This window comes from Lutra lutra, chromosome 4, assembly GCF_902655055.1.
Source record: "Lutra lutra chromosome 4, mLutLut1.2, whole genome shotgun sequence".
Taxonomy (NCBI): Eukaryota; Metazoa; Chordata; class Mammalia; order Carnivora; family Mustelidae; genus Lutra; species Lutra lutra.
This window is the reverse complement of record NC_062281.1, coordinates 159,900,495-159,920,316: the sequence shown is the minus strand read 5'-3', so window position 1 is coordinate 159,920,316 and position 19,822 is coordinate 159,900,495. Positions and strand designations below refer to the sequence as shown.

The following is a 19,822-nucleotide window of genomic DNA, read 5'->3' as shown; positions in this document are numbered from 1 at the left end:
GCATGGCTGGAGCGGGCAGGTGCAGCGCAGGCCAGGGGCCAGGGGAGGAGGACGGAGAGGCAGCAGCCGTGAGGGCTCACCACCTCCTCCCCCGCCCTCCCCGACATGGTGCCGCCCCCTTCACTGTGACACAGCAGGAGGTGGTTTGCGCCCATGTAAGCAAGACAGACATTTCTATCCTGTGGCTCTGGAGCCACAGCTGACTGATAAAGGAGGCAAATGCCATCCACTGGTCCCATCATAGACATTGCTGTCATCACGGGAGACAGCCACAAGCAAGGAAGGATTGAGGGAGAGGAGGGAAGGGGAGATGGGGCCGGGGGGAGCAGCAAGCCTTGTACCTGGACCTGACTTCCCTTTGCACAGAGAGGCCAGAGCCCCCAGGAGAAGCATCAAGCTCACGGCCCATGGTGGGATGATGAAGGGTCTATTACCTGTCCTGATGCTGGCGGTGACAGTGAAGCCAGATGCCGTTCTGAGTTCTTGCTACTAGGTTATTGAAACATTACCACTAATCTTTGTAACTCTTCCACAGGATAGAGATTTTTAGTTCATCACGTAGTCATTGCTATCACTGCCCACTCATAGAAGAGGGGCTTGCGCCCTTGATGGTACTATGCCAAGGTCACTCAACCCAGAGAGGGGCTGGACTAGGCCGTGAAGCCGGGCCATGGGGTGCTGGAGCCCGCCTCTCTCCATTGGGCCCCGTGGCGCTCCCAGGCTTGGGCCTGGCTCTGCAGGATGGGCTCTTAACATGGCCTTTTGGGGCACGAAGGGCCCCCAGAAGCTGTCCTGGCCCTGGCAGGGTCACCCTTCTTGCCCACGGAGCCTATTACGGAAGAACCCTTGGCAAGACACAGGAGAAGTGGGCTACATGGCTTCTCCTGCTCCATTCTGAACTTCCACACTTTCCCTCAGGAAGGAGAGGACAGGAGATAGTCTACAACATCGCCCAGCCCTTACAGACTCTGCAAATCATTCCTCCCCCACTCGGGCCCACACCTGCTCCGAAGGCGAAGAAGCAGATCTTATCTTCATTCTCCTGCAGAAGTGCCATGACCCTCTTCCCCATCCGCTCGTTCCTCTTGTAGATGAGCTCGTGGCGGAAGTAGCTGTCGATCTCCTGGGCTGTCACCTGCTCGTGCGGCGGGAGGGTGGTGTTGATGAAGCTGGGCAGCTGCAAAGGCAAGGCAGAGTTGCCTTCAGTGCTCCCGGGGCACGGCAGAGGCACACAGCCCGGCAGAGCAGGGCACTTACGTTTCTTAAATAGGCCCTGGAATGGACTATACAAATGAAGAAAGTGAGAGTGGAAAGATTCAGAGACGTGTGCAAAATCACACAGCTGGTGAGGTGGCAGCACAAGGAGGCATGACTCCTGTGTCTCTGCCTTGGTGACCCTCCGCTTCCAGAATGCAGAGGGCCCAGGAGGCCAGATGACTCTGGCTCCTTCAGCACCCAGCCCAGCGTGCAAGGAATTCGGGTCAGCAGGTAGGTGGGGAGGTCAGCTGAGCTGCCCAGTGTAGCAGAAAGGCCACAGGATACAGGATTGGGCTGACCTGGATTCAGGCCTGGTTCTGACGCTGTGTGACTTTGGCCAAGTTACTTAACTCTTCTGAGCTCTAGTTTCCTCATGCATAAGATGGGGATTAGGTGAGATGGTGGGTGCTATCATGGGCTAGGTTTAGCTCGGCCCACCCCACAGAGATGACAGGAGAGGTCACAGCCTCCATTTTCCCCAGTGTCTGAGCCCTGGCTGGCCACCACCATCTCTCCATCTCCAGCTCCACGAATTCCCAGGGTAGAACCAAATCCCTCCATCCCTTCTTAAAAACGTCAAATCCAGGACCACAGCTCCTCCCATAATGATGGTTTCTTCCACAACCAGGCTTGGAACTTTCCACATTTATCAGCTCTGCACCCACTGTCCACACCCAGTTCTGTGGCCGGGGGCAAGTGTCACTGACATGTTACTGAACTAGGCAGAGAGCTCTTTGAGTCTAGGGACAGAGCTCTTGTCACTCCTGGGCCCCCAGTGCCTGACAAGTGTCACTGACATGTTACTGAACTAGGCAGAGAGCTCTTTGAGTCTAGGGACAGAGCTCTTGTCACTCCTGGGCCCCCAGTGCCTGACACTGGTAGGTGCCCAGAAACATTTCTGGAACATTGAACATAAAGTCATGCTGTCTCTCCTCACTGTGTTGCTTCCTCCTGGATTCCTCCATTCCCAGCATTTTGTCTTCCTGTCTTGGAGGTCAGGTCCAGGTGTCCCAGCACTGTGGCCTCCAGTGGTGGGTGGGGTCTGAGAAGAAGCCATAGGGCATGGAGGAGATGAGGCATGAGTCAGAACATCCTCTCTATTTCCCCATAACCCTTCACGGTCATTCCACCTTCCAAACTCTAGTGCATAGGATGTCTTCCATCTGGAGTCTCCTCTTCCATTTCTCTCTTCATCAACTCAGGCTAATGCACAGAACACAAGGCCTCGCTGCCCGATGGGCTAGCTAGGTGGATAGTCTGGCATGACGAGAATAAAGACCTGTAGGGATTAGCCCTCAAGGGTCATGAGGCCCGGCCACATGGCTTTTAGAGCCACTGACAAGTTGTCAACACTCCTTCTGAGGAAAATGGAGACGTCAGCAGAGGCTGAAACTTCAAGGATTTGGACAGGGCCTGGACATCTGTCTCTTATATCTGCTGGGACATCTGTCTCTGATATCTACTGGCCAAGCACCAGGGTGCTCCCCAGAGTGGGAGGGGATGGGCTTCTCTGCCATACGGGCCTGATTCACTGTTCTGGGAAGACAAGGCCATGATACGACTGATGAAACCTAAACTTACTCAGTGCACAACCTGCACAGCTGTATGCAGCAGCCCTGCCAGTACTCAATCAGAGATTGGTACCCCATCGGAGTCGGTGCTGGGCAAATGGATAAAAGAAGGAATGGCGCTCTTCTTACCCCTTCCACCAATAATGGAAGGGATGTTTGGCAGCCTTGACAAAGCAGGCCACATTTGGACGTGATGCAGCTCCAGGAAAGGCTCCTGAATGGGGGAGGAGTTGTGGCTCAGAAGGGTTATTCCCGGAAGCATGGCCCTCTGTGTTCCTCAGGTATGGGAGAGAATGTGGGATGCTGCTGTACCAGGAAATAAACATTTGTTCCATCAGTGAATGAATGCCCGAAAGAACGAGCCGAGAGGCAGTAGGTGGTGATGAAGCAGGTCCTGGCGTCAGACAGCCAGGGTAACTTGGGATGGGATCCTTCTTTCACCGCTTACCAGTTGGGTTGCCTCTCTAGAACTAGCAAGTTACTTGTGCTGTCTGAGACTCTGTGTCCAAATTGGTAACATGGGAGTAATCTATGTTGTTGTAGGACTTAAATAAGCTCAGTTTTGGAGAGTGCTTATTAGCACAGTGCAGAGCACAAAGAAAGTCTTGACTGAATGTCAGCTTTGTACAATGAGCCTGGGGATGGAGCTGGCTTCATCATTTTTTCCCCCTATGATGGCAGAGGCTACAGTGAAGGGTGGCCTTGGGCAGGGGGTAGAGACAGAGATGACAAATAGAAGGCTTCAGAATCATCAGAGAGCCATGAAGGAAGCATCCTGCTTTCCTTCCCTTCTGCCAAGGGTCCCGGTAGAGGCTCTTCCTCCTCTGCTTCCTGACCATGAATGTGCATTTGTGAAAATATGAATCTCCATTCATTCCTTAGGGAGCTAAAAAAATTGCACAAGGACAAGAACCAGAAAGTTCAATGTCAAAGCCATGAAGGAGTTAGGCTAGCCACTGGGGTTTCTGGGACTGCCCGACAGCTGGCTGACATTCTCTGCATGTTTCCTGCTGATGGGCCCTGGCTCCGTGCCAAGGATGGGACTTGGGTTTGTGCCCGGGCTGGGAGGGAAACAAATTAATGATGTCATTAGACTTGTCAGGAGCCTTAAATCTCCATGACACATTTAAGTGCAGGATACACCATAGAATTTTGAAAAGGACATGTCAGGTCCCTGGGGTCTCCTAGAGTCATGAGTCCGAGGTGAGAGGATGAGATAGACAGGCCAGGCAGGGCTGGGGTGGGGCCGTGCGGAGTGACTCCAGTGTAGGCTCCCCTGGCCCACAACCAGGACAGGGTCAGGTGTGGTGGTCAAGTGCTCGGGTCTACTGATGTCACTGACCTCAAGGGCCTCATCCCTTCTCTTCAGTCCATCCATCCAACAGACACCTTCCATGAACTTCCATGGGTCTAGCCGTGTGTCAGGCTAGGGGTCCCAGAGCACCCTCAGATGGGATCTGTTTCCCTGGAAGAGGCTCACCGCCCAGTGAGGGAGTCACCGTGGGATCCATGCTTTGAGAGGGGTATGGGCGCAGGGAAGAGGCACCTCCTGGATAACTGTGTGTCCGGCTTGGTCCAGGATGATCCGGTTTCATGGCTAAGGTAGACTCCCCATGCCTGGTAATTATTCTGACCCTTAATTGTATTTGACCTTTCACTCTCCAAAGTGATGAGTGTATGGCTGCTCACCACCTAACACAGGCTGGGGGCTCAGACAGGCTTCTTTTGCATCATTCTGTGGTTGTGGGGCATCGACGGTGCAAATGACCCAGGAGCTGTGGGTGGTTAGGGCATGAGCCGTTTCCAGAGGTGAGATGGGGGGGTGGGGAGGCAAAGGAGATCAAGACTGAGATGCAGCTAGCGCCTGTCCCCCACCCTGGGCCCTGCCCCCGTCCTGCGCCAGCCTCTAGAGACCACTGGATCATCCTCTGCATGGTGGCCAGCGGCATCTTTCCGACCACATCCCTCTCCCACTTGAACTATAGGGCTTCTGCCCCTCAGCAGGCATATTCACCCCCTGTCCCCTACAATCTGCCCCCTGCTCTGCAGATGGTTCCTCAGGACCCTCCACTTTCCGCCCCCACCACCCAATCAGGCAGCCAGCCCCTCCCTTCGGCCCCGCCTGGTAGACTCCATTTTCAAGCCTCGCTCCAACACCACTCCCTCCCTACCTGCAAGCAGTGACTGCCCCCCTACAGACTGTGTGTCCTCAGCTCCCCACAGCTTTTGGGGTCTCCTGCAACAAAGGCAGCCCCATGTCACCCGGACCCCTTTTCCATCAGCACGTGGACCTGGATTTAGCCTGGCTACCCCAATTCTAGGCTTCTCTGTGTCTGGGGGCAGGGCTCCCTAGTCCCTTCCTTGGGGGCTAGACTCTACCTGTGTACCCAGGGGCCCAGGGGAGTGCCTCCCAGTTTGCTATGCTAACCTGAGTGACCAGTCCAACGGCACCCCCTGTCCTGCTTCAAGGACAGGCACTGCCAGGGGACCCCCAACACAGTTCACCTGTCAGAGACAAGTCAGTGGTTCTGGACACAGGCTCAAAGTAAATCTGAGCTTGCTATCTCCTGAGGTCATCCCATTCTTCCCTCTCTCAGCTCCTTGTCAGCCATGGCCGCAGCAGGGCCCTGTCCTGCCCACCCCTGCCCCCAGCCCAGCTACTTCATGCTCAGGCCACCCTGAGTGCTGACCAGGTCCCTGCAGTCACGGAACTCACCAGCCTCCCTCCCGGCAAATGACACAGGGTGGGGCTCTGGCACAGGGCTCTTGGACATGTAGATCGGAATCAGAGCTCTCAGAGTCCTGAGCCTCCTCTGCAGGCTCTCTGCAACCTTCCTTTTACTGTCTCCACTGCACGGAGCATGACACACACCCACCTTTGCTCTCCCGGACAGCTGTTCGCTGACACTCACTCTGCGCCAGCCCCTGCACTGGGCCTTGGGACCAAGGGAAGCGCGGCACACCCTTGCTTCAGGGAGCTCTGGCTCTAGAGGGTGGTGTGCGCACACAGAACCTCTCGGCCCAGTCCCCGGCTACACCTCCAGCCCAAACTCACACCCCTGCTCCTGCTCTGTCTCGCCTCTGCTGGAACATTCCTCTACCTCCTCCCCGTGGCCAAGTTAGGTTCTTCCCTGACCTCTCACCTTGCAGGCATCCTTCCTTCTTACCCCGAGTCCATCTAAACTCTTGCTCCTGCCACAGGCTCCAGGGGCGCCCTCTACCCTGCCTTGGAGCAAGGATCACGCTTGGGTGCCACATGGAATGTCCCCTTCTCTCCTGCCGCCCCACGAGGGTGGCTCTCTCTGGCTGTCCTGTCCCCCACCGCCCCATATCTCTTTTCAAAGCACTGGGCCTGGTATTTACAAATGATTTCATTCATTCATTCAGCAGCTATTTGCTGAGTCCTGCCCTGTGCCAGGCACTGGCCTAGTGAAGGAGAATATACTGGCGGACCAAACAGATGCAAATCCCTGGCCTCAGGGAGCTTACGCTGGAGTGGGGGAGACAAACAATAAATAATCACTTATCAGTGAATCAAAATATGTAAGTTGGTGAGAAGACAACAAAGACCTTGGAGGGGGAGTGGAGCATAGTAAAGAGGCTGAGAGTGTGGGAGCGGGGGCCAGGCGGCAATTCTAGATCAGGGAGTTGGGGCCCACCTTGCTGAGATGATGATGTCTGAGTTAAGATGGGGGGATGAGCCAGGATGATACTTGGGGAAAGGGAAATGCGAAGGATGGCAAGGGGGCCCACAGAACAGCCCAGAGGCCCACAGATCTTGAGCAGTGTGTGAGGGGAGAGCCGAGGGCATGGGGTGGGGGTGGGGGAAGCCCCGGGGCCCACACAGGTCATTAGAGAGACTTTGGCTTTTACACGGAGGAAAAGGGGGAGCCACTGCACTGTCTCTAGCAAGGAACGGCTCTTGAAAGAATGGTTAAGCAAGCACCAGGACAGAAGGCACAGGGGGCCTCGAGCGGGCCGGGAGAATCGCTAACCCCATCCAGGGGTCAGGGAGGGCTTCTTGGAGGAAGTAACAATGGACCATGGCCCAGCAGGAGGAAAGGAGGAAGGAGGAGCCTAAACAGAGGCTCAGGGGCCTCAGTGGGCGATTGGCATGGGGCACTGGTCTGTGGAAGAAGGTCTACAGGCTGGGGCGCCTGGGCTGGGACAAGGTCAGCAGAGGGCAGGACACAGAAGGCCTCGAGTCCTGAGGGCGGTGTGGATACCTGGTGAAGTCACGCTCAGCCTCGCGGGGTGCTTCTCATACTCTAGCCTCCTTGTAGGTAATCTCTCCTCTAGGGCTTGACTCAAGGCAGAACGCCTCCAGCTGGACTCAAGCCCAAGTGCTCACAGTGAACTTGCTTCCCCCGACCTCTAATTTTACCGGATGCTGAACTGAACTTCTCAGAGGCCTCCCTGCTCTTACCAGGCTAAGCTTCTACCGCACAAGCTAGACTTGAGCGCTGCGCTTGGTAACTTGCAAACTGGACAGTTAAGGGGCGTGTGGGCTTGGGCAAGTCTCTTTGCTTCTTTGAGCCTCAGTGTCCCCATCTGTAAAATGGAATACCCACCCATCAGTCCTGCTTATCATGGCAGAGAGACGATTGCCTGCACCTGGCACACAGTAGGTGTCTAGTACATGCTAAATGGGTTCATATGGGCCAGGCTTTCAGAAATGGGGACCTAAAGGCTTTCTGGGTGGGAGGAGGGGAGCGTCACCTGGGATGTGTCGTGGTTGAAGATGACAGCATTGAGATCCCCACAGTTGTAGTGTTTGATGAGGTCCTCTGTGGTGTAGGGTGCCTGCAGGCTCCCCGCCCGCACACTCTCATGCTGCAGCAGAGTCTGGTTCAGGGCAAACAGCACCTGCACAGAAGAAAGACAGAAGAATAAGGGCTGTCATTTTAGATTAGGCCAGGGACCTCCAGGCCCAGCCCTCCTTGCTTTGGATTTTGGGGCAACAGGCCCTGAAACAGGGAAGGTGTGTGGAGCCTGGCACTGGCAGGTGCAGCCTAAACTCTTCCCCAGGCCTCTGGACATGTTCAGCCTGTTCTCATCCCCAGCCTTTTGACCACACAGGTCCCAGCTTCTGCTCTGGCTGTCAACATCTTACCTACTGATGGGGCAAAATGAGAATCTAGCTGTGTCTGGGGTTTGGAATGATGGGTGAGTTTGTCTTTCAACTAGATTTTTCTTATTCTTGTGCTTAGGAAAGTTCTAGAATGAGCACAGACTAATGGGGGTAATCAAGGGCGGGCAAACAACGTAAGACAAACACATGAACAAAACAAACAGGAAACCCACTTAGATGTCAGGGACCCACCCAAAGGCCACTTCTTCCAGAAGTTATCCCCATTCCAGGCAAAGGCCCAAGGAGCCAGGCTTCTCTGAATCTGACCCATGCTGGCACTGAAGCTCCTTGAGCTCTGGGCCGCTATACGGAGCCCTGGGGACACAGCTACAGCCTAGCTAGACTGGCCTGGCGTCAGGATCACGTGGAGCACCAGACAAAGCTATCCGCTGCCCAGTCTCCATGCCCGGAACTGGCATCTCCGAGGGGGAGCCCAGGATGTGTAGTTTTCACAGGCTTCCTAGGAACGACATTAGGGGTCTGACTGCTTCTGCCGTGAGGACCACGCTCTGATGGAACACGGCCTGCCCAAGAAGGCTCCAAGAGACCATCTCAAATGTCCCATTTTAGATGGGGAAACTGAGGAAGGGACTGGAACTACCTTCATGTGACGGTGTATCCCAGACCCCTCTGGCCAAAAAAGGGAGGAGTGTAACCACGATCTGGGTTCTTTAGCACAGGTGTAGGGAAAAGCTGCTGCAGTTCCTGGGCAGAAGGTCTGTTGGTTGTCTCAAGCTGTCTGTCCTTGCTGTCGCCCAGCCCCGGCCCGTCCTCCAGTCCTCAGGCCTAGAGCATGCTGTTTGTCCATTATCTGTTTGCCACCTCGGACCACAGTCCCCGGCCTGTCACCTCACCAGTTCAGTCCCCAGCATCTCCAGCTGGGCCCAGTGCAATCTGTCCCCCTCCCTGGAGACCCCTCGCCCTCCCTCCATCCCATAGTCATCTGCCACAGTCACTTTTTGAAAGCACAAATCTGATTGTCTCTCCCCGACCCTCTTTTTTTTTTCCTTCAAAACTTTCACAGGGACCTCCTGCCTTCAGGGTAAAGGCCTAGCTTCTCAGCAGAGCCTGCCAGGCAGTGACCTGGACCCTGCTGCGGTCGAGGACCTTGCTTCCTACTCAGCCCACGTGTTTCCAAACACCCAGCTACTCAGCACTCTCTTGTCTCATGGTGTCTTATATGCTGTTCTCTGTGCACAACAGCCTCCTGCCTCTGCTCTCCTCTTGTAAATCCAGACTTGGCCGTCCAGGCTCTGCTCAAATATCTTCTCAGGAAAGCATCTCTGACCGCCTGGGAGCTGAGTCAGGCCCCTCCCAGAGGCCCCCGCAGTCTCCTTGCGTGGCAGACGGACACAACAGTGGCTCCAGACCTTAACCTGCCCGCGTATTCATGCCCTTGGCCACGGAGTTCTTTGGCTCCCTCCCATTCTGACGTTGTGATGCTCGACTCTGGATATAAGCAACCAGGACATACAGAGGCTTGGAAAGCACCAGTGGCTGCTGCTGTCTCTTGCAGCTCCACAGCTCTGACAGCAGCCCATGCCAACCCACTGGGGGATAGGCAGAGCCCAGCTGCCTCAGTTGTCCCACCGAGGCCATTTCAGTCCAGCTGACAGAGAGCCGGCTCCCGGATGACGCCAGTAGGGCCAGCTGAGCCACTAGGTCCGGACACCTGAGCAGACGCCCAGTCCCGGAGCTGCCCAGCCCGCTGCGGCGATGGACAAGCGATCTGCCATGCTTCTGTCCCCCAACCCGGCGCTAACATGAGATGGTGCCTGCCGTTCAGGTCCCTGGCTCTCCCACTAGGCTCTGAGCTTCTTGAAGACAGGACTTGCATCCTACTCGTTTGTGTCTGCAGCTCTCAGCACAGGGCTGGTTAACGAGAGAATGTCGTTCCATCCTTTCCCTAGCACCTTAGTGCCACCTAGTGCCCCCTGCTGTGGTCCGTAGCTTCCGATTTCAAGGCTACTCAGTAAGCCCCTCAGACGAGATCTTGGAACTTTGGCACTCTGTCTGCAGTTGGGGGCTGCTGCTACCACGAGGCAGAAGCTCCCACCAGGGATGTCAGCCACCTCATTCCAGAACACACGATCTGACCAGAAAAGCTCAAGTAATAAGGTACACAACGTACTGACGTGGGAAACGGGGCCAAGCGTGCTGGAGAGATCCCCTCCGCCTGCCCCCTCCCACTTCTGATTCTGGCAGGCGGAGAGCCGGATAGCGCTGGCGTGCAGCGGCCCAGGTTGCTCCCCGTCATGAGCTGGCTGGGGACGGGGTCAGACCCTACCTCCGGGCCTTCCCCAGGCTCTGGCGAGCGCCCTGACATTCAATCTGCGGCCACCTGGTGCACGGTGTCAATGGCAGCCTGGTCGATGGGACCCATCGCAGGAGGCAGCAGTCCTGTTGCTGTGCACGTCACTAAGGCAACAGGCACTTCCTTCCACACCTAACAGGCCTCGCATGAAAGCATCCACGTCAGGCTAGAAGGCTCCACTTCCCTGCGGGGCTGGGATCCACGGGCTCCCAAGATCACGCCCCACCCCGGCACACACCTGCCTGGGGTGAGGTCATCCATTCAGGTGCCCAGAAGCCCTGGCTGGAGGGGAAATGGCTTCCCTGGGCCTCCCCAGACCCATGGAGTCACTTGCACAGTCCTGTGGTTTTCGTGGAGCATGGATGTGTTCCAACGAGTTAAGCACGTTACCGTCTATATGGTGCAAAGAACAGTCCTGGCGTGGAGTGAGAGCTGGAGGAATGCTTGGTAAATAAAACTTGGAAGAAAATAGACTTGAACCTTCCCAGATTGGAGCTGGAAGGGCCCCTGTAGGTCATCTGCTCCAGCGGTTTTTTAAACCTTTTTTTTGGCCATAGAATCCTTTTTTATTGTTACTGTTTTCCAAAGGAAACTTACTTGGAACTCACTATGTGGACTAGATAAAAGTGGAACTTTTCCCAATTGATGTGAGGAGACAACTAGAGCCTGAAGTCCTAGAGGCTCAACACCCTCCTGCAACAGAGGCTCCCCTGGCTTTTTCGTGGAACCCATGGGTCTCCCGGAGCCCAGTTTGAGAACCACGATCTCATCCTGTGCCCTCATCATAGAGAAGAAAGGAGACAGGGGCCCGAAGTGGTCAAGAGAGAGTTCACCCAAGCCCACACAGGGAAGCTGGGGGCAGAACAGACTCAAAGCCAAGTGTGACGCCCAGGCCAGGACCCTTTGTGGTGCCACAGTTTGGGGCTGGATTTCAGGATGTTCACTGGCATGGCCCAAGTTCATCCCACATACGTTACCACACCTGTCTTCCTTTTGCAGCCTTGTGAAACAGCCCACAATAGCAACAGAGTATTTATTATTAGCATTACAGAAAACTGAGAGCAGATCATTTAAGAGATATTCCCAGTGTGGTGGGGCTTGGACAGAAACTCACACTGATCATTCTGGACTCCCACGACCCCCAGGCAAAGTTTGGTGTCTTCCACAGACCCTCCCCACCTCCTTCCCCAGTCTTGGCACTTATCCCATAAAGTGTCTGTCTCAGGTGAGTCCCCATTCCCTGCCTGTGTAGACTGAGAGCTTGGTAAGGGCAGGGAGCCTGCCTCTTTGTTCAGTGGTCATGGCTGGAGAGCAGAGGTTTGGGAACTACTTTGGGAGGTGGACTGTTGACTGCCTGAGACCTGACTGTGATCAAATTATATGCTCTTCCCCCCAACCTCCCACCTCCTAGCCATCCTTTGCAACTCATGAAGAGGTCCTCATGGGTTTATTACTAGGGTCCCCATGTTTATGGAGCACTTACTCTGGGTCAGGCATCTTCTAAGCTCATATTAATTTATTTAAACTTTATAGCAACTTTAAGGTAAGTCTAGTATTAGCTCCAATTAATAGATTAAAAACCCCCAACCCTAGAGCAAAGAGTACTCACCAAGGTGACAGAACTGGAGAGGGATGGGACATGCACTTGGGCTTGGGCAGGTCAGCCCTTGAATCCATCCTCCTATCAGCCCACTGCCCACTGGGGCCTCCCTCTGCCCTCCCTAGGGGACAGCTAGCAAAGAGCATGTCCTGATTCATAGACGGGAAACCAAAGAAGCAGAGGGGCCCAAGGCCACATGGCTTGCATGGGGCAGAGCTGGGCTTTGAATGATATCTGTCTGGCTCCAGAACAGGTTCCCATGACTGAAACTTCAAGACAATATGTGCTTCTTCGTGAGCATTCTTGGTGCTTCCGACAGATACAGGGAAGCTACACTTCTTCATTCATTCAACAAACAGTTACTTTTTGTGGATTCTCTGCAGGGATCTGGGGCTGGTGGATGAATTGGGCATGGTCTCCACCTCTGTGGAGCTCATTTCAGAGGCAGATATCCCAACTGACTGTGACAGTAGAGGGTGGTAAGTGGGGCCCCCGAGGCCCCATGCACAGGCACGGAAGACCCTCGCCCTGATTTCTGCCTTCCTCCCACTCACCCTGAATTCCCAAGCCTGGCGCAGCTCACAGCCTCCTGGGCCTCCATGCTTTGTATCCCCGGCCACTTTAGAATAACAAACCCTCCTCGCCAAAGCCGCTGTGGCCCACTCTAGGATAATGTTTATGATAAAGCTTTGACATGGAATAACAAACACTGGGTAGAGGCTAGAGCCACTTTGCTCCCCCTGGATGAACGCGTGTGGAGGCCCAGCCACCGGGAGGACCTGAGCATCCCAGGGCTGCCCCCCTTACCGGGGCTGGCCCGTGCCGTCTGCTGAGTGTAGGCCCGGAATTTAAACACGTTTTCAAACACAGGCCTAGGATGGAGTGAGGCAGGCGCCAGGAGGGTGGGGACAGGTTTATTGTTCCAGATTAGTCTAGTAAACAGTCCTGAATGGGCTGAGATGGTGAACACCTAAGCCTTGTGTTCATTTGCTGGCCCAGCACCATCCATGTGAGGACAGACAGCAAGACGCCCTCTGCCAGAGGACGTGCTGCAACCCAGGGCTCCTTGGGACAGGCCTGGCTCTCAGGCCAGGGTTCTGAGGTGGATGATGAGTACCTCTCACCCCAAAGCACAGGGAAGTCACAGCACAGGCCCCAACCCCCTCAGCAATGCTTACTGAGCACCTGCCCTGTGCCAGACACTCTTCTAGATGCTGGGGATTTAGTTAGCGACAGAACAGACCCAAATCCTGCTCTCCTTGAGCTTACCTGTTGGGGCAGACAGAGAATAAACAAAGTGATCAGTAAAGTATTAGTGTCTGGCCCGGCAGACGCACACAACAATGACTCCATTGAACTGGGGACCCGAGACTGCCTCCGGCCACTTTGAGCTCATCAAGCCTCCGAATCACCAGGTAAAGACGGGCGTCACTGTGCTAGCCGGCGTGACGGATCCTGACCAGCAGGGAAAATGGACGGCTGCCCCACAAGGAGGGAGAGAAGAGCCTGTCTGGAACACACGAGATCCCTCAGGGCGCCTCCTAGTATCACCACACCCTGCGATGAACCGACGTCATGTGAAACCGCAACAACGCAATCCAGGCAGGACTCCCAATGGTCCGGATCCTTCTTCGGTAATGAAGGTCTGGGTCACCCCACCCGCTGTGAACCACAAGCAGCTGAGATGCCTGCAAAAGGTAAAGGGATGAAAGGCGTGTGGTGGGAGTAGAAGGAAGTTAGAAATAGCAGCTATGAGCACAGGACCAGCGACAGAAGCAAAAGACAGAATCAAAAGCAAAAGTTCAAGAGTGTTTCTTCCATATTTTAAGAATCTTTGTATGTGTATAAAATATTTTCTTCTCTCTCTTTTTCTTTTTTTCTGCCCCAGGCATGTAGCATAAGACATATTGACTTTGTATTGTAGTATTTAAGTATTCTTAACTTTATATCATCATACTTAAGCTACGATATTTCAAGGAGAAGAGTAAGCATTACCCAAAGGCTTTGACTCCTCGTCCTGGGAAGCGCATTCTGGTTGACGCAGGATTGCTGTATCATGTTAGGTAGAATTAGGACCCATTATTGTCTTTCTTTTTTCTTTAAGATTTTATGTATTTATTTGATAGGGAGATCACTAGTAGGCAGAGAGGCAGGAAGAGAGAGAGGGGGAAGCAGGCTCCCCACTGAGCAGAGAGCCTGATGCGGGGCTCGATCCCAGGACCCTGAGATCACGACCTGAGCCAAAGGCAAAGGCCCAACCCACTGAGCCACCCAGGTGCCCCATGTTATTGTCTTTATTTGGAAATGAAGTATGGTTTAGATGCTTGTCAGTGCCAAGTTAACAAAGGATGCACTTATGATGGTTAATTTTACTTGTCAGCTTGACTAGGCCATGGTACCCAGATAGTCAAACATTATTCTAGATGTTTCTGTGAGGAGACTTTTTAGAGGTGACTGACATTTAAATCAGTAGACTTTGAAAAAAGCAGATTGTGTTCCAGAATAATTAGATGAGGGTGGGTCTCATCCAATAAGCGGAAGACCTTCATAGAAAGAGGCCAACCTCTTTTGTTGAAGAGAATTCTGGCCACACACTGTCTTTGGACTAAAACTGCAGCATCAGTTTTCCCCTGGGCCTCCAGCCTGCCAGTCTACCCTGTAGACTTTGGACTTGCCAGCCTCCACAATGTGTAGGCCAATTCCTTAAAAGAAACCTATCCACCCAATCCATCCATCCAACCACCCATCCATCCATCCACCCATCCATCTATCCATCCAACTTGGGGTACTGTTGCCCTGGAAAACCCTGACAAATACAGTGTGTGTTACAGGGAGAAACCAAAGCAGGAAAGGGGGCAGGAGTTGATGAGGTAAGGGAGATAGTGGGTGCAAAGGCCCTGTGCAACTGTGAGAAGCAGCAGAGGCCAGGGTGGCGGGAGCTGAGTAAACAAAGAGGACAGTGATGGGAGATGATGTCAGAACTGGTTAGGAGGCCATGTTCCATGGGCCATTGTAAGGATGCTAGGAAACCATCCCCCATCACAATCTTTTCAGGGAATGGATTGTTATTTCCATATGACATTTGAGGAAACAGGCCTTGAGGATGGTGAGGTCACCTGCACAGGGTCTCAAGTTGATGGACTGGAACTGGGATTCCAATTCAGGTCCAGCTGACAGGTCCTGGGTTCTTTCGGCTACCCCTGGGCCTGACCTGCCGAGCTACCTCCACTCAGTCGTTGGTAGGAAGAACAGACATGAAGAGACAAACAGAGACCATGTGGGAGGCCCAGCGTCTGAGTGGGGGGTCAGCTGAGAAGAAGGAGGGGTGCTAGCACATTAGCCACGGGCCTGGTCAGAGCTGACACGAGGGGAGGAGAGAGGTCATGATTGCCAGGGTAGCCTGCCTCCTCGAGGGCTTTCCTGTGCTATGGCTCTCCGCCCTGGCCTGACAGATTCTCATTTGTCGTACCGAGTTCTCCCCTGCCTCAGGGCTGTCCCCTTGCTCTGTTCTGCCTTTCCACCTTTGGAAAGCACCTTTCTACCATTGGTTCACGCCTGCCTGCCACTTGGCTATAGGGCTCCTTCCTCAGAAGGCCTCCCTGCACCAGGGACCGGGCAGGTTCCCAGAGCACCCAGCACCGCTCGGACGCTTGCCCTCCCCCAGCTTCACGACTGTTTCATGCTTGTCCTCCCTGCCCCCTGCTGATGTGCCAAGGCAAATCGTCTGACTTGGTCACAGCTGTTTCTGCAGCAGAGAGCACAGAGCCTGACACATAGTAAATGCTTCAGAAATACTTGTAGAGTGAATGAATAAAAAGTGGAGCAAGTTAGTCATCCTAGAACCCCAGTAGGTCCCGGCCCGGACCCAGTACCATCCCGGGCCCAGAGCCAGGAAAGCTGAGCCCCGGAGGCTTTGGGCCACATCAGTCTGTCAGTGCCTGGGGTTGGCGCGCAGGGCTGCTCCGCCCATGGGAAGGTTTCTCCAGCCTGGGGGAGCGTTCCTCAAAGGATAGAGCCCACCGGGGTCTGGCTGAGGTTTATTTGTTTATTCTCCTCGCCCCACTGACAGTACCAAAGCAGTGCCGACAACTTCCCTGCTTCCTGCTCAGTATTCTGAGTCTCCTGAGCCCCTGGGACAGAATCCTGTCTCCGGACACTGGGCTACCGAGCAGCAGGCATCCAAATAAACACAAGGTTTCCTGGAGCCAGGCACTGGCTCTGGCCTGGCAGGGAGGACCAGAGATCTCATGTCTGTCTGAGTCTAGGCAAGTCATTTGCCTTCCCGGGCCTTGGTTTACCCACCCATGCAGAAGACCAATTCACACATGCATCAAGGAAGTATGTACTGAGAAATGATCAGATGCTCTTCTAGGCTCTGGAGGTACAGCAGTAAACACAATATTCCCTCTAGTGGGAAGAAGCTGACAATAAACAAAAACAAAACTAGCAAAAGATGTATGTTAGAGAGTAATAGTGGCTGAGAAGGAAACAAGGCAAGGAGCCTGGAGGGGTGTGTGTGTGTGTGTGCTGGGGGTGTTGACATTTTGGGGATGATGCCCAGTAAAGGTACAAGAGAAGTGATGTTGCAGATCTGAAGGAGAAGGAGCTGAGGGAGGTGGTTCTGTGGACACAGAGAGAAGACTGGTGTGGGGCAGAGGCAGCAAGTGTAAAGGCCCTGGGGCAGAGGCAGGCCTGCTGGGTGTGATAGGCAGGAAGGAGGCCAGTGTGACTGGAGAGGAGTGAGCGAGGGGGAACAGGTAGTGAGGTCTGTCTCAGGCAGGAGGACCCAACGGAAAACAGATGGTGCACGGTCCATGAAGCTAGTTCCAATGAAATAAGTTCAACTGCAAGGGTAACTAAAGTACTTTGAACGACGGAACATCGATAGAGGTGTAGACGGGGGTGGTGGGGCACTGAGGAGTAGCAGCGGTGGAAGCTTTCCTGCCCCAAGCCTTAAGGGGAAAGGGGGGAGCAGTGAGGGACCTGAAGGTCAGAGGACAGCACAGCTACCCTTCCCTGGCCTAGCAGGACAGAGAGGAAGGAGGGGGCACGAACTGTCCCAGCTCTCTTCCCCTCCTGCCAGCGCTCCCCACTGACATCAGGACAAAGGAGGCCAGGCGATGTCCCAGCAGCTCTGGGCTCTGAGAAGGGAGAACAGAGGGTCCATCTGGAGAGGAAAGGGGATTTCCAGGATGCGGCTGGAAGTAGGGCGAGGTGGGCAGAGAGGAACACATCCCTTAAGGCCTGTGGGCCTTGGAGGCCTTTGGCTCCCCCTGAGTGAGATGGGAAGGCCTGCAGTCTGAGCAGAGGAATGCTCTGGTAACCCTTCTGATCTGGAATCCAGGGGGACAGGAATAAGATCAGAGGGAAGATGAAGACAGCTCTGTCTTCCTCCTGAAGGGGGAGCAAGTGAGCAGCTCCTCGCTTCCCCTCGCCATCTCCATCCCAAACCCCAGCCACAACCCAAAGAACCTTGGACTTGGCTTCCAGTGCCGCTGGTCCCGGCTCCGTGAACGCCCACCAGCCGGACCCCGGTGGTGCCGGCCACATCCTCCCTCCGCACTGCAGTGTGGGCTGGGCGAGCCCTCTGTGCTTTCCTGGGCGGGCAGAAGAGGCTGACTCACCCTAGCTTTCTTCCCTTCTTTTCTCCGAACGCCTAACTTCTCCACCCAAAGACCACCCTTAAAGATCCCAGTGTTCCTCTTCTGTCCTTCAAGTCATGCCAGGAAATGCTCATAAATCCGGAGCCACCCACACGAGGAGATTAGCATTCTGCTTGGTAGGGAGGCTGATAGGCTGGGTATGGGGGAAGGGACAGGCCCTTCTTGGGGGTCTCCAGGAAGGGAGCTGACATGGGGTCTGTCCTGTTGGAGGGCAAAGGGGTCCCCTGGCTTTCAGTTTGAGGCACAGGTAAGCCCGAGGCAGGCTGGAGACCCAGATTCTGGTGCTGCTGGCTCTGACCCAGATCAATTCCAGGACACACTCTCCAGGTCTCCTGGGGTCCCCTCTGAAACACGAGAGTGTGGGGGTACCTCTCAGCTCTGGGAGTCAGGTTCTGTGAGCATAACACTTTAAGGCTACCCCACCACAACACGATTTAAACAGTCTATGATTCTAGGCACTTTGCATATGGAAGCTTGTTTATTCTTCCCAAGAGCTGTGTGAGGTCCCGCTGAGTGACCCCCTTTTACCGGCAGGGAAACCAAGCTCAGGAAAGTAAGTGACCTCCATGCTCCCCCATTGGCAGGTCGACGTGACAAGTGTCTCAGCTCTGCCGGGCTGAGCGCACCCAGCCCTCCCTGCCCCGCGGTCCATGCTCTGCCACGAAACGTTTTTGCTCCCCAGTCACCACATCTGATCTCCTAAATTGAATAAACATTGCAGGTGGAGAAAAAAGAGCAAAATGGATCAGAAAGACCCAGAGAATCATCTAGGCCAACCTAGTCTCATGCATAGAGCTGAGGAATATCCAGGCGGTGGAGAAGATTGACAGACAAACAGGCAGTTCTAAGACGGGGTGCTAAGTTCATGATAAAAGGAAAAAAACGGGGCCTTTGGGAGGGGTGTCTCTGAGGCAGCCTGGGCAATGGTGAAGGAAGTAGCTTCAGGCTGGGCTGTGCAGGACGGGTGGCGCTGGGAGGGAAGCGCATTCAAGGTCAAGTGGCCCGGAAGTGCATGCTGTTCTTAAAGCGCCTGTGTCCGGAGTTAGGCCCGGAGAGGGTCCAGGGTGGAGACCTTCCATGTCACCCAGGAGCTCTACACTCCACCGGCTGGAGGACTCGGCCCTTTGGTCCTTCTCGGCAGGATCATCAGCTGTGAGGCTGACATGGTGGGGACCCCAGACGCGCAGACTGACCCCCACATAGGGACAATGGTGTGCACGGCGGGCGGCCAGTCAGCGGTGACCACGGCGGCCCCCACCATCATCATTACTATGAAGCGGCTGATCCACAGGTTGAAAGCTGTAGCTTTCCTTGTCCCTGCTGTCTCAGACCTGCCTGCTGACACAGCTGCCTAGACTTCAAAAAGGCAACGCTCCATTTTCATTTGCAAAATCAGTATGAAATTCCTTGAGGGCTTGTCTAATTCCTTCTGGTCTGACCACACGGCAATTACCGATGTACAGGCGGGAGGAGGGAGGGGTGGTCTCGAAGGCCCTCCAGCAGCGTGAGGACCTCCGCTCTGGGTTCCCGGCAGCCGCCAGGGAGGATGGCACCAGAACGGGCTGGGCCTGGGACCAGAGGCGAGGGCTGGCCCTGGGAGCGCTCCCTGCTGATGAGTGAAAATGGCTTGTCGGCTGGCTATACCACAGGCTACCAACTGCTTCAGGGATGGAGTAGTGTGTCTAGCAGCAGGAAGGGTAGGGCTCTGGCTCGGGTTCAAATGTGGGTCCTGCTCTGTGCAGGCCGTGTGAAGTTCCTACTCCGTCTTTTCTGGTGATATCTTGCTACGAGAAGGTGGGACAGGCCTTTCTCCTCTCTGGGCCTTAGTTCACCCGTCTATAAGTGGGGAGAATAAGATTTGTCCTCCCTGGCTAGTGAACTAGCCCCCTAAAAATATTGTAAACATTATCATCCTTCCTTAGGGCATTTTAAGACACTTCTGTTCCCCTAAGCAGCAGCAGGGCTGTTCTGAGAAGGGGCAGAAGCCTGTACGTGTGGACTGGGTACTCATTCACTCCTCCAGTGTGGATTACTGCCAGGCTCTGCGTCAGCTACTGAGGCCATAGAACCAAACCAGCACCATTTCTATTGTCAAAGAGCTCAAGGTCAGAGGTGGAGTGGAGCAAGGAAGGAGGTACCCAAGGAATCCTTGCAACAAGATGCTAACACACCGTGTGAAAACTGGGCACGGGGATGAACTTGGGGTGGAGGGAGCCGCAGCAGGAGGGACTCATCCTGCCAGGGGAGGACCACATCCGGGATTCGGAGGAGGCAATCCGATCCACA

The 19,822-nt window shown here is 54.6% G+C and overlaps 1 protein-coding gene across 1 annotated transcript in view; it reads right to left on the bottom strand.

The window, feature by feature from the left end:
- TRABD2B (TraB domain containing 2B) overlaps positions 1 to 19,822 on the bottom strand; it is a 202,953-nt gene that overhangs the window by 29,556 nt on the left and 153,575 nt on the right. The window contains exons 3-4 of the mRNA XM_047727571.1: positions 7,548 to 7,694; positions 1,003 to 1,177 (exon numbers count right to left, since the gene is read on the bottom strand). Coding sequence (XP_047583527.1) covers positions 1,003 to 1,177; positions 7,548 to 7,694 — 322 coding nt within the window. The remainder of the gene's footprint in view (positions 1 to 1,002; positions 1,178 to 7,547; positions 7,695 to 19,822) is intronic.